At 36.6% G+C, this 18,543-nt stretch overlaps 1 protein-coding gene across 11 annotated transcripts in view; it reads right to left on the bottom strand.

The window, feature by feature from the left end:
- Nucleotides 1-18,543, bottom strand: part of LARP1B (La ribonucleoprotein 1B) — a 116,955-nt gene that overhangs the window by 62,234 nt on the left and 36,178 nt on the right. For 10 of the 11 annotated variants that reach the window (XR_010841150.1, XR_010841151.1, XM_067036645.1 and 7 more), the window contains exons 10-11: nt 17,326-17,498; nt 9,768-10,133 (exon numbers count right to left, since the gene is read on the bottom strand). Coding sequence is in view for 9 of the 11 variants with exons in the window: in XM_067036645.1 (XP_066892746.1) it covers nt 9,768-10,133; nt 17,326-17,498 (539 nt within the window). In the remaining 2 variants the exon portion in view is untranslated. Of the gene's footprint in view, nt 1-9,767; nt 10,134-16,181; nt 16,212-17,325; nt 17,499-18,543 lie in introns of those variants that run through there. The other variant, XM_067036651.1, reaches the window with a different exon arrangement.

Here is an 18,543-nt window from a genome sequence, read left to right as displayed (position 1 = left end):
TTCATATAAGTGGAATCATACACTATGTCTTTGGGACTTGCTTATTTCATTTATCATGTCCTGAAAGACTATCAGTGATGTATGTACCATGTGACAGATTCCCATTCTTCTGAAAGCTGAATAATATTCCATCGCCCATAAACACCACCATTTTGTTTATCCATTCATCTGATAATGGACATTTGTGTTTTTTTCACTTTTTAGCTACTGTGAATACTGCTGCTATAAACATGCAAATAACTCTTTAGTTTTCTAACTGCCATACTGTTTCCCATAGCAGCTATACTATTTTATGTTTCCAACACCAATGCAAGGTTTCAATTTCTCCACAGCCTCTCCAACAAATGTTATTTTCTGTTTTGCTTTTTATTTTGAAAGTAGTCATCCTAATGAGTTTGAGGTGATAACTCATTTGATTTTGATTTGCATTTCTCTAATGAGTAATGATGTTGAGCATACTTTCATGTGCTTATTGGCCATTTGTATATCACCTTTGGAAAAATGTCTATTCGAGTCCTTTGTCCATTTTCTAAATTGAGTTATTTTGTTGAGTTGTTGGGTTTCTTTATATATTCAAGAATATTAACACCTTATCAGTTACGATAAGCAAATATTTTGTCCTATTTTGCAGGCTGTCTGTTCACCCTGTTTTGTGTCTGTTAATACACATAAGCTTCTGATTTTCATGAATTCCAACTTGTCTATTTTTTTTAACATGTGCTTTTGGTGTTATATCCAAGAAATCACTGCTGAATCAAATGTCATGAGGCTTCACTCCTATGTTTTCTTCTAAGAGTTTTGGGTTTTAGGTTGAAGTCTTTAAAATTTTTATGCATATGGTGTTAAAGTAAGGGTCCATCTTCATTTTTTCGTATGTGAATACTCAGTTTCCCCAACACCATTTGTTGAAGAAGTTGTCCTTTCCCCACTGAGTGGTCTTGGCATTCAAGTTCTGGGCTCTATAATTCCATTTGTCTATGTCTATCTTTATGCCAGCAACACACTGTTTTCATTACAGTAGTTTTGCAGTATGTTTTGAAATCAGCAGCGTGAGATTTCCAACTTTATTTCTTCTTTTTAAAGATTGTTTTTGGTTCTTCAGGGTCCCATGAGATTCCATATAAATTTCATTATCCATTATCCTATTTCTGCAAAAAATGCCATTGGAACTTTGATAGGGATTGCACTGAATCTGTAGATCACTTTGGGTAGTACTGACTTCCAATCCATGTACACAGGATGTCTTTCCTTTTACTTGTTTAAAAATCATTTTATTAAGATATAATTCACATGCGGTACAATCTACCCCAGTGTACAACTGTTTTTAGTTTATACATGCAACCATCATCACAATCAATATTACAGCATTTTCATCACTCCAAAAAGAAACCCAGTACCCACTAGCAGTCACTATTTTCTCCACCCATCCCAAACCCCACCTCAGGTAGCCACCAATCTAATTTCTCTCTGTTCTGGACATTTCAGATAAACAGAATCATATAATATGTGGTACCTTGTGACTGGTTTCTTTTACTTAGCATGATGTTTCCATATAGCATGTATCAGTAAATTCACTTTTTTCTATTGCCAAATAATATTCCATTATATGGCTATACCACCTTTTATTTATCCATTCATCAGCTGACGAACATTTGAGTTCTTTCCACTTTCATAATGCTGCAAGGAAGACTTGTGTACAAGTTTTTGTGTGGACATATGTTGTCATTTCTCTCATGTATATACCTAGGAGTGGCATTCCTGGGTCATATAATAACTCTGTTTAACATTTTGAGAACTGCCAAATTGCTTTCCAAAACAGTTGGACCATTTTACATCCTTACCAGTAGTCCATGAGGATTCATATTTCCCCCATCATCACCAGCAATTGTGAGTATATATTATTTATTGTGGTCATCCTAGTAGGTATGGGTGGCATCTCATTGTGATCATGATTTTTCACTTCACTTCCCTGATGGCTAATGATGTCAACTAAGTTTCCATGGGCTTATTGGCCATTTGTATATCTTCTTTAGAGAAATATCTATTCATTTTCTTTGCTCATTTTATAACTGGGTTATTTGCCCTTTTATTATTGAGCTGTAACAGTTTTTTACATATTAAAAATGCAACTCCTTTATTAAATATGATTTGCAAATATTTTCTCCTAACCTGTTTTTTTCAGTACACACTATGTTTTAGAACAGTTTTACCTTCACAGCAAAATTATATGAAGCTAGAGGCCTCATATACCCTATAACCTCTCCCACAAACAGCGTGCCCACTATCAACAACCTACACCAAGTGTTGCATTTGTTACAATCAGTGAACCTACAATGACACATCACCAAAAGTCCATAATTTACATAGGTTTCACTCAGTGTTGTACTTCCCATGGGTTTTGATATATGGATGGATAATGACATATCCATCATTATAATATTATCATACCAAAAAAAATCTCACTGCCCTAAAAATCGTCTGTTCTGCCTATTTATTCCTCCCTCCCCCCAACCCTTAGAAACCACTAGTTTTATTATCTCCATCATTTTCCTTTTCCAGAACATTGACTAACTGGAATCACCCAGTATGTAGCCTTTTCAGATTGGACCTTTTCATTTAGTAACATGCATTTAAGGTTCCTGCATGTCTTTTCATGGTCTGATAGCTCGTTTCTTTTTACCACTAAATAATATTTCATTGTCTGGATATACCACAGTTTATTTATCCATCTGCCTACTGGAGGATGTCCTGGTTGCTTCCAAGTTTTGGCAATTATGAATAAAGCTGCTTTAAACATCCATGTGCAGGTTTTTGTGTGGACAAAAGATTGTCCACAATCTAGACTGTATGGTAAGAGTATGTTTAGTTTTGTAAGAAACTTCCAAACTGTCTTCCAAGGTGGCTGTACCATTTTGCATTCCTACCTCCAATGAATGAGGGTTACTCCACATTCTCAGAAGCATTTATTAGTGTTGTCAGTGTTCTAGATATTGGCCATTCTAATAGATGTGTAGTAGAATCTCACTGTTGTCTTACTTTCCAATTCCCTGATGATATATGGATGTGGAGTATCTTTTTGTATTTTTATTTGCCATTTGTATATCTTCTTTGTTGAGATGTCTGTTCAGATCTTTGGTCCATTTTTTATTCAGGTTGTTTTCATATTGTTGATTTTAAGAGTTCTTTGTATATCTTGGATTATAGTCCTTTATCAGATGTGTGTTTTACAGATATTTTCTACCATTCCACAGCTTGGCTTCTAATTCTTGACAGTGCCATTCACATAGCAAAAATTTTTCATTTTAATGAAATCCAACTTATTAAAAGTCATTGCTCAACCCAAGATCATCCAGATTTTATCTTATATTAGTTTCTAGGAGTTTTATCGTTTTGTGTTTATTTCAGCCTGTGATCCATTTTTAGTTAATTTTTGTGAAGGGAGTAAGGTCTGTGTCTAGATTCATTTTTTTTTCATGTGGATGTCCAGTTGTTCCATCACAATTTGTTGAAAAGACTCTATGTTCTCCATTTTATTGCCTTTGCTCCTTTGCCAAAGATCAGCTTGTTTTCAGAGGTCATTTCTGGGTTCTCTATTCTGTTCCATTGATCTATTTGTCTGTTATTTCACCAATATCACACTGTCTTGATCACCATAGCATTATAGTAACTCTTGAAGTTGGATATTGTCAGTCCTCTGACTTATCTTCTCCTTCAATATTGTATGGGCTATTCTGGGTCTTTTGCCTGTCCATAAAATTTTAGAATCAGTTGGTCAATATCCACAAAATAAATTCCTAGAATCTTGATTGGGATTGCACTGGATCTATAGATCAATTTGGGAAAACTGAAAATATTGAGTCTCTCTTCCTGTGTATGAATACAGAATCTCTCTCATTTATTTAGTTCTTTGATTTCTTTCATCAGAGTTATGGTATTCCTCACACAGACCTTGTACATATTTTCTTAGATTTATACCTCAGTTAATTCATTTTGGGGGGTGCTAATGTAAATGGGTTTTTTTGGGGGGTCCATCTTCTGGTGTCCTTTAAGTACAAAATTTTAAATGTTTTGATAATATCAAAATTATTTTTTCCTCCTGTTGTTTGTGTTATTGGTGTCATATAAGAAACCACTGTCAAATACAAAGTCAAAGATTTTCTTCTATGTTTTCCTCCAAGAGCTTTGCAGTTTTTGCTCTTGTATTTATGTGTTTAATTTATTTTGAATTAATTTTTGGGCATGGTGAGTTAGGGTGGTGTCTAATTTATACTTCTGTATGTGGATATCTACTTGTCCCAAGACCATTTGTTGAAAAGACTATTCTTTCCCTATTGAATGGCTTTTTAGGCACCTTTGCTGGAAGCTGGTTGACCACAGACACATAGGTGTATTTCCCAACTCTCAATTCTCTTCCATTGATCTGTATGTCTATCCTTATACTAGTATCAACACTGCCTTAATGTAAGGACTGTGTATGAATCCTTCAACTTTGTTCTCTTTCAAGACTGTTTTGGCTATTCCGGGTCCCTTGAATTTACATATGAATTTCAGATCAGCTTGTCAATTTCTGCAAAGAAGCCAGTTAGGATACTGATAGGGACTACACTGAATCTGTAGATTGATTTTGGATTATTACTATTTTATAGTATGTATTTTTTCAGTCTTTTAATTTCAATCTTTTGGCTTCCTTATCTTTTTGATGTGTCACATGTAAATAACATAACTGGTTGTATTTGCATATATTCTGACAATATTCATTTTTGCTACTTAAATATTTGGGTTTCAATTTACTACCTCATTTTTGTGCTGGAAGATTCCTTCACCTTTATTCTTGTCTTATTCCACATTTTCCCTTTCTCCTAGTTTCAAGATTATTCCTTCTAATCTTATTTTTAAATGGGTATCCTTCAAATGGCAAAATGAAAACTTTTAAAACTGAAAATAATCAATTATCTTCTTTCCAAACACAAAAGTACCTTTAAATACAATTCATTTATTGCTCTCTTCCAGTTTGTGTTAATGTTATATTAGATCTGTGAGACACAGTTATTGTTTTATACAGTTAATATTTATTCAGATTTATTCACATATTTTTCTCTTGCTTTGCTCTATACTCCTTTCTGTATCTCTGGCACCTGGATTCACTTTTATTCCAATTTTGGAAATTCCTTTGACAAACTGCAATTTCTCTCATTATATTTCACTCTCTTACTTGAAAGATACTTTTGCAAGGCACACAATTATAGGTTGGTAGTTATTTTCCCATGTTATATCAACACCACTGTTCCACTGTCTGTTGCATTCAAATGTTACTGGTGAGAAGTCAGCTATCAGTTAGCTGTCCAGTCACTCTTCTTTCTCTGAAAGTAACCGCCTTTCTTCCCTGGCTGCTCTACTCTGGTACCTCTCTGCAGTTCAGAAGAAGTCCGAGGTATTACCTATTAAAATACTGACTCTGTCCCATTTTCTCTCTTTTCCTTCTGGAACTCTGAATAAATATCTATCTTAGACCATGTTTATCACTCTATATTCCACTTGCTTTTTACTTTTCTCAAAAATAAAAAGATTTATAATAAAATCCACTAGATGTTAAATTATACAACTTGATTTGAAATATACCAAGTAATAGCAAAGACTGTCTACAATACCATTCTATACCTTCTTTCATATATTCTATCTCTTTATCTCTCTATGGTGATTTCTGAATAGCTTCTTGTAAACTGTCTTCCAATTCACTGTTTCTTTAATTGTATCTAATCTGTTGTTAATCTCTTCAATTAACTGAGTTCTTAATTTCAGTCTTAACTGTTTTTATTCCAGAAGTTCTAGAAAGGTTATTCTTTAGAATTTATTTTTCCCTGCAGATATTTTTCTTTAAACACAGTAAGCAAAGTTACTCTATACTATGTTTAATAATCCTACTATCTAAAATTTTTCAGGGTATGGTCTTACTGTCTGTTACTTTTGCTCATTCTCACATGCAGTACCTTATTTCCTTGTTTGCTTGTTAACTTTGTGAGCTGCTCACTCTCTTTTCTTTTTTAATTAATTAATTAATTTATTTATTTTTGGCTGCATTGGGTCTTTGTTGCTGTGCTTGGGCTTTTTCTAGCTGCAGTGAGCAGGGGCTACTCTTCATTGCGGTGCGTGGGCTTCTCATTACGGTGGCTTCTCTTGTTGTGGAGCACAGGCTCTAGGCAAGCAGGCTTCAGTAGCTGCAGTACGTGGGCTCAGTTGCTGTGGCTCGCAGGCTCTAGAGCGCAGGTTCAGTAGTTGTAGTTCATGGGCTTAGTTGCTCTGTGGCATGTGGGATCTCATGGACCAGGGCTCAAACCCATGTCCCCTGCACTGGCAGGCGGTTTCTTAACCAGGAAGCCCTAGCTGCTCACTTTCATTACAAAATAATTTGAGTAAATTCTTTGAGGCCTAGGATAAAGGTGAATGTCTTCACAAAAAAGTTAGATTTGCTTCTGCTAATTTCTGGGAAATAAACAGGCCACAATCACTTTAAATTTATGACTAGTAGTTACTCTAGTCACACATATAGTGTGAATTTGGGTTGCATGATTATAGCTTCTAAGCCAATTTTTTTCTCCTAATTCTGCTTAGCACAACTAAGGAAATATGCTTTGTGGTCCCATAGAGGCGGAGATGAGAAAGCAGTTAAGTTCTCTTTCCCTAGGGTATTTTCCTTAGGTACCAATTCAATGGGAAAAGGACTCCTGTTGGAATCCCTGACTTTGACTGGGCCATGGGTTTGTCTTTAACCCCTATATTTTGGGTAGCTTTTGCAAAGCTGAACTTCTCAAACTACCCAAATTCCAAAATGGTCTCCCAGGCAAAACTGGTTTCAACACTCTACTTCTCTATGGTTTTATTCTGATAATAACTTACCTTACCTTGTAGATCTTCAAGGATTTTAAGTAGATATTTTCTCATTTATTAAAAGGCCATTTTAGTTGTCTTCAGTAATAAGGACACGTCAGAAACAGAAGGCCTACACCTACTCTTTGGTACAGTTCAACACAGCTTCTGGATTCAGCAAAACTCCCTTCACAAAGTCAGAAATGGTCAACAAACAACCCTACCAATTTGGCATTCTTTTCATTTACACCTAAACTCAATCTGTCCAGCTTCTGACACATCTGATTGTTCTTTCCTCTTGAAGACAGTGTTTGGCTTCCACACCAGTTTCCTATACACCTCCTAAATGATCACTCCTCAGGGCTCAGACCTGGGTCTTCTAAATTCTACATTTCCTCTGCCACCAATTTATCTTAAATTACCAACATAGCTCTCCTGGACTACTTTAATAGCCTCCCAACTGGATTTCTTCTGCCACTCTTGTCCCCATCTAATCTGTTCTCTGCCATAGTAACCAGTGATACTTTAAAAATAAAAATTAGATCACATCCTGTTGGCCTGTATAAAATTCTTCAAGGTACTGCATCTGAACTTTAGGTAAGTTCCAAACTATTTAACATGGCCCACATGTTACCTTCTAAGATCAGATGCATGTCTATATATCTATAACTGTTCTCTTTCATAAATACTATCAACAGACCTTTTTTCAGTTCCTCAAATATACCAAATTCTTTCCCATCTCAGATCCTTACACCTGCTAGTCCCTTTTCCTAGAATATGGTTTATCTGTTATTTGCATGGTTCACTCTTACTCATAGTTCCTATCTTACTAAAACTGTGACTGTGACTTTCTCACAGGCATTCCCTTACAGCCTAATCCAATAGCATCTTGTTCTTTTCACATTTATCATAATTTGTGATCAAGTACTTATTGCAGCTTATTTTAATGTCTATCACCCCAATTATTTGTAAGAACCAGGCATGTAGAGATCCTACTGTTATGTTCCCCCCTTCCATGCCCAGGACCTAACACAGTGTCACACACACAGTAGGAGTTTAATATATATTAAATAATTGATTCCTCTCCCTCTAAACAGACCCTCAGAAAAAGTACAATTCTAATGAGAAATTATATGTTGAGCACAGAATTAGAAACAAAGGAAATAAATTAAATAACCGGAGTGTACCAAGGGATCAGATAAGACATAATTACGAGCACACCCATAATGCTTAAGAGTCATATAGCCAAGATTACTTTCCCCAGACTAATATTTAATGGCTAAGGCAATAGATGAGTTAATTAAATTATCGTTGTCTACACTTTAAAGCAAATAATCATCTATCAACAGGATATGTTTCTCAAGGTGACTTGAAAGTTCGTTATTTGGCACTCTGAAAATATTTTCCCACAGAACCAATATTATACACAGAGGTTAGGTTTCCCTGGTGAGTTCATAATGTTTAATCTGTAATTCATTTATCCATTTTAACAAATATGAATTGAGCACTACTTTTTGCCAGGAACTGTTGTAGCTGGAGATACAGCAGTGTACAAAACAAGACAAAAATCCCTATCCTCATAGATCTTACATTCATGAGATGGAAACAAAAAAGAAATAAGTGCAATATGGTGAAGAACAAAGCAGTGTAGAGGGACAGGGAATGGAGGTAGTGCAATTTTAACCTATTAGTAGTTTATTTTCTATCTCTTTTTGTTCCCAAAAGGATTTAAGTTAGAGGTTACTTATAGAACTTAAGTATCACAAATAGAGTAACAACCCTTACACAAGGAAAGGCTTTCAACCAAGAAACTTTATAAAAACACACTTCCTTTCCCATAGCAGTAGGACAGAGAGAACTGCTCAGGCTCTAAGTCACTGACAAGCTACCATATCCTGAGGCAGGATCTCCAAAAAGGCAGGGGCTAGAGAAGAGGATAAAAGTAGTGATGGTGAAATTCCAGGAAGAAAAGAAATGAAGACTCAAGAAGGAAAGCACACTTATTGATGATATGGAGCTCCACAGCCAGCCAGTCCCTTCTTTCCAACCACAAGTTGGCTGGCTTTTCTTTCTAGAACTGTATTCTGACCAAGATCTCTTTCCTATTTGGCATATTATACTTATACAACTCTTCCCTCATTACTCTATCCCCCAAACAAATATTTAATTTTAGGGGGGTTTTCTGATCAATTGAATGGCAGAAAAAGATCCTTTTAAATTCCTATCTATACCATTAAAAGTCATATAAAAGGAATGCAGATAGCCAGTAGACTACTCTGGCACTCTCTTATTGTACCTTTATAACTGGGATAGGTACCAGGAGGTGGGGTGAAATGCAAGAAGGTAAAAAATTGGAACAAGGTTTCAAACACCACTCCCAGCAACTAAGTTATGATTGGACAAGGAGAAACAATCAGCCAGTTTAATCTTCTATACTTGTCAACAACCAGTTCTACAACCACAGAACATGCAGTGCAGACTAAGGTGAGAAGGACACAAGGGGCAACAAAAAAATAACTCCTTTGTGAAGCCCTGCTCACATAGCTAGGGTGATTATAGCCAGGAAAGGAAAGAGCATATAAACTAAGCCTGCCCATAACTTTAGACTTTATTCCTTCTTATAAGAAAAGGCCACCTTATTATTTTCACCTGAAAAAAGGGTTTTTAATCAGTGAGTGCTAATAATTTTTTTTGTAATTAAAGCACTTATTTCACTGTCATTTTAATAAAATAATTTTTCAGGTTGTGAATATCAGATATATTTCCAGGAATTTTTCAAATTAAATATAATTTATTTATATTCAAAATTTCATAAAATAAACCCTCAAGTTTAGGAAAACATAAGCAGCAACGTGCAATCAAAACATAGTATCAACAGAAAGATGTTGGTCAGAAACAATTACCTTTATGGCTGTGTGTTTGTTTTCATCTTCTTCCATCAACAAATCCTGCTCATAATAATATAAGCCATCATTGATAACTTTAGCAAGTTCAGATGTAATTTTTGCCCGAGACATGTGGTTGCCTGTTCGATCTCCTCCAGGATGCTTTCTCATGTAAGGTGGTGTCTGAGTTACAATCAAAATCTTGTTTAAATCCTGGTCATCAATTTCATAATCTGAATCATTATCAGACCAATTAGTAAATGTGTTTTTTCGCCCTTCTATTTGTTCCATCTCTTCATCAAATAAAAAATCAAGTTCTTCTTGTTCTTGTTCATCTGGAAGATATAGTTGATTTGATGCCTCTTCAGATAGAAGTGGTGATTCCTGAAGGAAGAAATTGGTATTTTATATAAAAACATTGTTATCACTTTTATAATAAATGTCACATAACAATGTTAATGTAAGTAATATCAAAACTGTATGCACAGGGGCTTCCCTGGTGGCGCAGTGGTTGAGAGTCCGCCTGCCGATGCAGGGGACACGGGTTCGTGCCCCGGTCCGGGAAGATCCCACATGCCGCGGAGCGGCTGGGCCCATAAGCCATGGCCGCTGAGCCTGCGCCTCCGGAGCCTGTGCCCCGCAACGGGAGAGGCCACAACAGTGAGAGGCCCGCCTAGCACAAAAAAAAAAAAAAAAAAACAAACAAACAAACAAAAAAAACTGTATGCACAATAACTAGATTAGCAGTCAAACTGTAAAAGAAAATCACACCAGTATTATTCCAGGACAATAAATATAAAGTAACTGCTAAACAATCAGTTTAAGATTAAAAAACCCCACAAAGCTGAAAAAAGAAGGATTATATTAAAGACCCTTTTAGAGTTAGAATGGTCCTTAGTACCTACCAACTTGTTTTACAGATGAGGGAAAAAAAGGCCTAGAAATGTGACGTTGTTTGTCCACAATTGCAGAATTAGTTCGGACTACAACAACCAAGGACTTTTTTTGTTTTTTTGTTTTTTTTTTTTGGCTGCACTGCATGTCATGTGGGATCCTACTTCCCCAACCAGGGATTGAACCCACACCCCCTGCAGTGGAAGCACAGAGCCCTAACCACTGGGAATTCCCAGAACAACCAGGGTCTTCTGACTTCCAGATTCAACAATCTTCCCTAGTCTCAACCCTTTTTACCTCACAATTATATTAATACCATAATTTGTCAATAAGAAAACAAGTATAACTATCAGAAGATCAGAAATTTTTATAATTTTCTGGAAAGCAGAAAGCAAATGGAATTGTATTAACAATAAACATGACTAGAGGAAATAGAAATCTAAAACCCATATCAAGGAAGGCTGGGACCTTCCTTGGTGGTCCAGTGGGTAAGACTCCGCACTCTCAATGCAGGGGGCCTAGGTTTGAGCCCTGGCTGGGGAACTAGATACCACACGCATGCCGCAACTAAAAAGTGCGCATGCTGCAATTAAAAAGATCCCACATGCCGCGATGAAGATCCCGTGTGCTGCAATGAAGATCCCACATGCCGCAACTAAGACTCCGCAGAGCCTAAATAAATAAATATTATTATTATTTTTTTTAAAAAAAAGGAAGGCTACAGGGAAGGCAGACACCATTGATCCCACTGGGGTCCTAAAAAGTTTTGAGATGGTAGGTACAAAGAGCAGGAAAGGACTATGTGACAGCAATCAAAATAGGTACCTGGAAAACTAACTACAGGACAGTTGGCCCCACGCCCTTATTCGAGAATACAAAGCTTTATTATAAAGTCTGCCCCCAACTAAAAGCCCAAGAATCGCTTTCTAAACAAAGTTAAACATTTGCCAAGGGAGGGCTCATATTTTAGGTGCTGGAGCTACAGAGAGGCTGAACACATCCTAGTATTATTCTAAAGTTCTAAAACAAAACGGGGAAAAAAATAAGGTAATTTTACCAATGAATGAAATACACTAACAAATTCTACCTCCCATAAAAAAGTACTCCTTATTTTAGCAATTTTGGAGATCCAAAGCCAGCCCAACTCTGCTCTGCCTAAGTCTAGAAATCCAAGTCCATAGGACCTTTACACTTAACCAGGAGTGTGCAATCATACCTCACATTCAGGAAAATGGTCCTCTGGATGAGCAGATCTATAAGGCCATACAGAAGAGAAATCTGTACCAATATACCAATACTAATATAAACCATCAACCAAAGATCACCAGATATTAAGAGACAATCATCAAGCCCCAAAGAGAAAGTCTTTAAAGGACATAAATACTAGCATAATGAATAAAAGTAGACCAACTCCAGGGTATATCATCTGAAATTTTGAGAGTGGGGATGAAGAAATGATCTTAAAAGCTTTCAGTAAAAAAAAATCACTTGACACAATCTGAAGGGACTGAATTTCACAAGAGTTTTGAAAACTGACCAAGATGACAGTGGAAAAATGTTCTCAGATTTCTAGGGGAAACAAATGGGACCTCTAATTAAACTTAAAAGCTTTTGCACAGCAAAGGAAACCATAAATAAGATGAAAAGACAACACTCAGAATGGGAGAAAATATTTGCAAATGAAGCAACTGACAAAGAATTAATCTCCAAAATATATAAGCAGCTCATGCATCTCTGAACAACCCAATCAAAAATGGGTGGAAGACCTAAATAGACATTTCTCCAAAGAAGACATACAGATGGCCAACACACACATGAAAAGATGCTCAACATCACTAATTATTACAGAAATGCAAATCAAAACTACAATGACACCAGTCAGAATAGCCATCATCAAAAAATCTACAAACAATAAATGCTGGAGAGGGTGTGGAGAAAAGTGAACCCTCTTACACTGCCGGTGGGAATGTAACCTGATTCAGTCACTATGGAAAACAGTATGGAGGTTCCTTAAAAAAACTAAAAATAGAGCTACCATATGATCCAGCAATCCCACACCTGGGCATATATCTGGAAAAGATGAAAACTCTAATTTGAAAAGATACTTGCACCCCAATGTTCACAGCAGCACTATTTACAACAGCCAAGACATGGAAACAACCAAATGCCCATCAACAGACAACTGGTTTAAGAAGATGTGGTATATGGATACAATGGAATATTATTCAGCCATAAAAAGGAATGAAATTGGGTCATTTGTAGAGATGTGGATGGACCTAGAGAGTGTCACTCAGAGTGAAGTAAGTCGGAAAGAGAAAAACAAATATCATATATTAACACATACATGTGGAACCTAGAAAAATGGTACAGGTGAACCGGTTTGCAGGGTAGCAATTGAGACACAGATGTAGAGAACAAACGTATGGACACCAAGGGGGAAACGTGGAGGGGGGTGGTGGTGGTGGTGTGATGAATTGGGAGATTGGGATTGACATATATACACTAATATGTATAAAATGGATAACTAATAAGAACCTTCTGTATAAAAATATAAAATAAAATTCAAAAATTGAAAAAAAATGTGGTACGTGTATACAATGGAATATCACTCAGCCATAAAAAGGAACAAAACTGGGTCATTTGTAGAGACGTGGATGGACCTAGAGAGTGTCACACAGAGTGATGTCAGAAAGAGAAAAACATATATCGTATATTAATGCATGTATGTGGAATTTAGAAAAATGGTATAGATGACCTTAACTGCCAAGCAGAAATAGACACACAGACTTAGAGAACAAATGTATGGATACCAAGGGGGAAACGGATGGGGTGGGAGGAATCGGGAGATTGGGATTGACACATATACACTATTGATACTATGTATAAAATAGACAACTGGGGCTTCCCTGATGGCGCAGTGGTTGAGAGTCTGCCTGCCGATTCAGGGGACACGGGTTTGTGCCCTGGTCTGGGAGGATCCCACATGCCGTGGAGTGGCTAGGCCTGTGAGCCATGGCCGCTGAGCCTGCGTGTCCGGAGCCTGTGCTCCGTGACGGGAGAGGCCACAACAGTGAGAGGCCCACGTACCGCAAAAAAAAAAAAAAAAAAAAAAGACAACTGATGGGAACATACTGTATAGCACGGGGTACTCTACTTAATGCACGGTAGTGTCCTAAATGGAGGGGATATATGTATATGTATGGCTGATTCATTTTGCTGTGCAGTAGAAGCTAATACAACATTGTAAAGCAACTATACTCCAATAAAAATTAATTTAAAAAAAAGATTTCTAGGGGAAAATGAAATCTGACCAAGATTTCTATACCCACTCTAGAACGTCTATTTTTAAAAGATCATTTTTTAAAAAGTATGTTGACAGGACTTCCCTGGTGGTCCAGTGGCTAAGACTCCATGCTCCCAGTGTAGTGGGCCCAGGTTCGATCCCTTGTCAGGGAACTAGATCCAGCATGCCGCAACTAAAGATCCTGCATAATGCGACGAAGAGTGAAGATCCCACTTACTGCAACTAAGACCCAGCACAGATAGGTAGGTAGGTAGATACATACATACATACGTACATACATACATACATGTTGTATGTTGCCAATAACTAACCTACCTCAGCAGGTATCTCTGAAATATCATACATACATACATAAATAAAAGTATGTTGTCAATAACTAACCTACCTCAGCAGGTATCTCTGATGAACCTACAGTCATCTTTCCTCCAGGCCAATCCTTCACTCTGTAGTACTAGAATACATTTCAGGTCTTACTAATGGTACCAATATTATTTGGCCATGAAACTGTAAGGTCCTAGATATACAATTCTCTTTCCATTTTGAAAACCACACTCCATGACCAATTTGCTGGCCCTATGCAGTAAAATCCAACTAACCCTTGCAAAAACTGTTTTCATCAAATCAAAAATGCTATCAATTTTAAGATATTATTTTAAAAGAAATGTTTAAATGTGGAGGTTTTTTTTTTAACATGAAGGAAAAAACATAGATTTTGGTATAAATGAAATATGGTTCAAGTTACTGTCAATGAGCCCAGGATATGATCCTCCCTCATTATCCAGGTTTGCCATGACAAATATACAAATTAAACAGGATCTTTAGAAAATCTTATTTTGAGAAGCTGCTCTGGGTTTTTAAAATGCCCCAAGGAAGAAAACCTCTTGTTAACATTTTAGTATGATGTGTTTAACTACCATTGCTAAGTAAAAACTTATCTTATTTACAAAACAGAAATAGACTCACAGACATAGAAAACTTATGGTTACTACAGGATAGTCGGGGGGGTGTAAATCAGAAGTGTGGAATTAACATACACACACCACTATGTATAAAATAAACAACAAGGACCTACTGTAGAGCACAGGGAAGTATATTCAATATCTTGTAATAGCCTATAATGGAAAAAATCTGCAAAATAGGTACATACAGATATACATATATGTATAACTGAACCACTTTGCTGTACCACTTGAAGCTAACACAACATTGTAAATAAACTGTACTTCAATTTTTTTTAATGGTAAATAAAAAAATTAAAAAGTTATCTTTAATCAGGGTTTCAAACTCAGCATTACTGACATGTTGGGCTTGATAGTTCCTTAGGGTGTGTGTGTGGTGGCAGGGGGTGGGGTGGGTGGCTGTCCTGTGCACTGTAGGATGTTTAGCAGCATCCCTGGCCTTCATTCACAAGATGCAGAAGCACTCTTTCAGTTTTAACAACCAAAAATTGTCTCCAGGGGCTTCCCCGGTGGCGCAGTGATTAAGAATCCGCCTGCCAATGCAGGGGACACGGGTTCAAGCCCTGGTCTGGGAAGATCCCACATGCTGTGGAGCAACTAAGCCCATGTGCCCCAACTACTGAGCCTGAGCTCTAGAGCCCACATGCCACAACTACTGAGCCCGCATGCTGCAACTACTGAAGCTTGTGTGCCTAGAGCCTGTGCTCTGCAACAAGAGAGACCACAGCAATGAGAAAGAAGCCCGCGCACCACAACGAAGAGTAGCCCCTGCCTGCCGCACCTAGAGAAAGCCCGCGCACAGCAATGAAGACCCAACACAGCCATAAATAAATAAATTAATAAATTAAAAAATAAATTTATCTACTTATTAAAAAAAATTGTCTCCAGACATTGCCAAACATCCTATGCTGAGGTAAAACCATCAAAGCCCTCTCCATTCCTCCAATTAAGAACCATGCTTAAATCCTTCGTGCTTCCTTTCTTCACCCTTTTATCTTAGAAATAAAGAGCTTTACTCATAATAATCTGTAATATGATAGCCTTCTTCATTCTTCCCACAACTGGGCCCAATTATTTTTAGTGACCTATTCCTTTTAGAGCTTACTTTGAATATTGAAATTATTTGAATACTTCCAAGTTTATTTTTAGTAAACTTTTTTACTTTGAGATAGTTGTACATTCACGTACAGTTATAAGAAATAAAAATCTCGAGGACTTCGCTGGCGGTCCAGTGGTTAAGATTCCACACTCCCAATGCAGGGGGCACTGGTTCAATCCCTGGTCGGGGAACTAAGATCCCACATGCTGCGCAGCACGGTCAAAAAAAAAGAAAATAGAAATCTCATGTACTTTTTACTCAGTTTCCTCCAATGTTAACATACTGTAAAACTATAGTAGACTATCACAAGATAAACACTGATGCTACCCATCCGTCTTACTAGGATTTCCATTTTACTTGTACTCTGTGTTTGTGGTTTAGATCAGAACAATTTTTATCACATTTGAAGTTCATGAATCCAACCACCAGCCAAAAATACAGCAGATCTACAACAAGAAACTCTCCTATTGTTCCCTAACCATGATCTCATTCCCTTGTGTGCCCCCAAGAAATTTATTCTCTTTTCCTTTCTTATTTTGGTGTACAATCACCTAAACATATATATAAACCAGACATGTATCGTTTACAAGTAATTACATGTAAAAGAATTTTACAAATAATTAACAAGGTTACAAATAATATGGCAGTTATAAATTCAAAATTTAGAAAAATTTTCTCAGCTTTAACAAAACTGAAATATTATTCAAATATAAATTAATTTCAAGTAAAAAAAGTTAAAGTGAAATATTCTTAAATCATATTCAGAAATAAGATAAATTTTTAAAAATGACACAATATTATTTATTTTCAACTACTTAGTAACCCATAAGCTTTACCGAAGGGCAATGGTTCCAATTTTTACCATTTTTCTTAAAACTTTTCCAAATTTATATATGTACCTCAAAAACAGTGGCCTTACACTCCACTCAGAATATATCACACTTCGGAATTCCCTGCTGTAGCAGTGGTTAAGAATCCGGCTGCCAATGCAGGGGACACGGGTTTGAGCCCTGGTCTGGGAAGATCCCACATGCCGCAGAGCAACTAAGCCCGTGCACCACAACGACTGAGTCTGTGCTCTAGAGCCTGTGAGCCACAACTACTGAGCCCACACACCTAGAGCCCAGGCTCTGCAACAAGAGAAGCTACCACATTGAGAAGCCCGTGCACCGCAACGAAGAGTAGCCCCCACTCGACGCAACTAGAGAAAGCCCACGCACAGCAACGAAGACCCAACACAGCCAAAAATAAATAAATAAATATTTTTTAAAAATTTCTAAAAAAAATATATCACACTTCACCTGGGTCATAACAACTTACCTTCAATTTCACTGGGGATGGACGATGTCTCTTTTTTACTTCTATCCAAGGTTCTGAGTCAAAGTCGGGCAAACTGGCAGACAAATCTCTAGACATTGCTTGAAGATTACTTGTTTCACTGTTTTTCTTTGGGCTCAGTGGACTTCCAATCCTTGGAGAATTTGGGGCAGACTCTAAAATTTTAAGTTAGTTCTACAGTTAAAATAGTGGTTTTCTTACTTATAACACACATTTTTTCTTTACTTGGGTGTTTTCTTTCTTCACAAAAACATGATAAATCAATCTCAATTATAATCTTTCAATGATTTTCAAACCCAAAGGGCTTGGTAAGATGTATTCGAGTGAAGCCAATGAATAATAACAGGAATGTTATCAACCCTTATGCAGACACATTCATTCAAACTTCTCAAGGATATCAATGCAAGTCACTTACTAATTATGACAATACATCTATTTGGGAGTCAATTCTCTGTGAAACCTTAGATTCATTAATCGTAATGAAATTAAGGAATCTTAAATGCTGCTAAGCAAATTCGCATTTTATTCAAGGCAAAATCAATCCTTCATTGTTCTGCTAGGATCTATACTAAGGCGGCCAATACTCATACTTTTCTCATCTCCTTTGCCTAACAAGGTTTACCTAAAAGCAGTTTGGCCCTTGGCTCACAGTGAATACTGTGAAGACTAGAATGTCACATCATTAAAGTGCAATGCCCTGGTAATAAAACATTTTACAACTCTGCTGGAATTAAAAATGCCTTTCTCCACACTTTTAATCAAAGCAATTATATGCTCTATAAAATACAAATCAATTCCTTTATAAAATTTTTTTCCAGAAGTCGAAGAATATTTAAGTTATAATGCAATATGAAGTTGCTTTGGACAAAAAGTGTTTTAAAAACAAATTTATACTGTAAACTTCTAAACATTATTTACTCCTTAAAGCTAATTCCCTAAAAATATTGCAAAGTTGAATACTACAGAGAGAAAGTTGAAATAAATGAACACCAACAATCCTTCTAACTTACTAAATGAAAATGCAAAGGCACATTCCAGGAGTGAGTTTGCGAGAGTATTCCCAGATTTTACTTTCATCTACTACATACGAGAATCAGATGGATTTATTATCTTCTCCATGGACACACAGATCCAGGCTTCAACCACCAGATTACTATATTGCTTTAAAAAGAAGTATAATGATTCATAACAGAAAACGCT

The sequence above is a fragment of the Kogia breviceps genome, chromosome 6 (assembly GCF_026419965.1).
Source record: "Kogia breviceps isolate mKogBre1 chromosome 6, mKogBre1 haplotype 1, whole genome shotgun sequence".
NCBI classification, from domain to species: domain Eukaryota; kingdom Metazoa; phylum Chordata; class Mammalia; order Artiodactyla; family Physeteridae; genus Kogia; species Kogia breviceps.
This window is presented reverse-complemented; position numbering and strand designations above follow the sequence as displayed.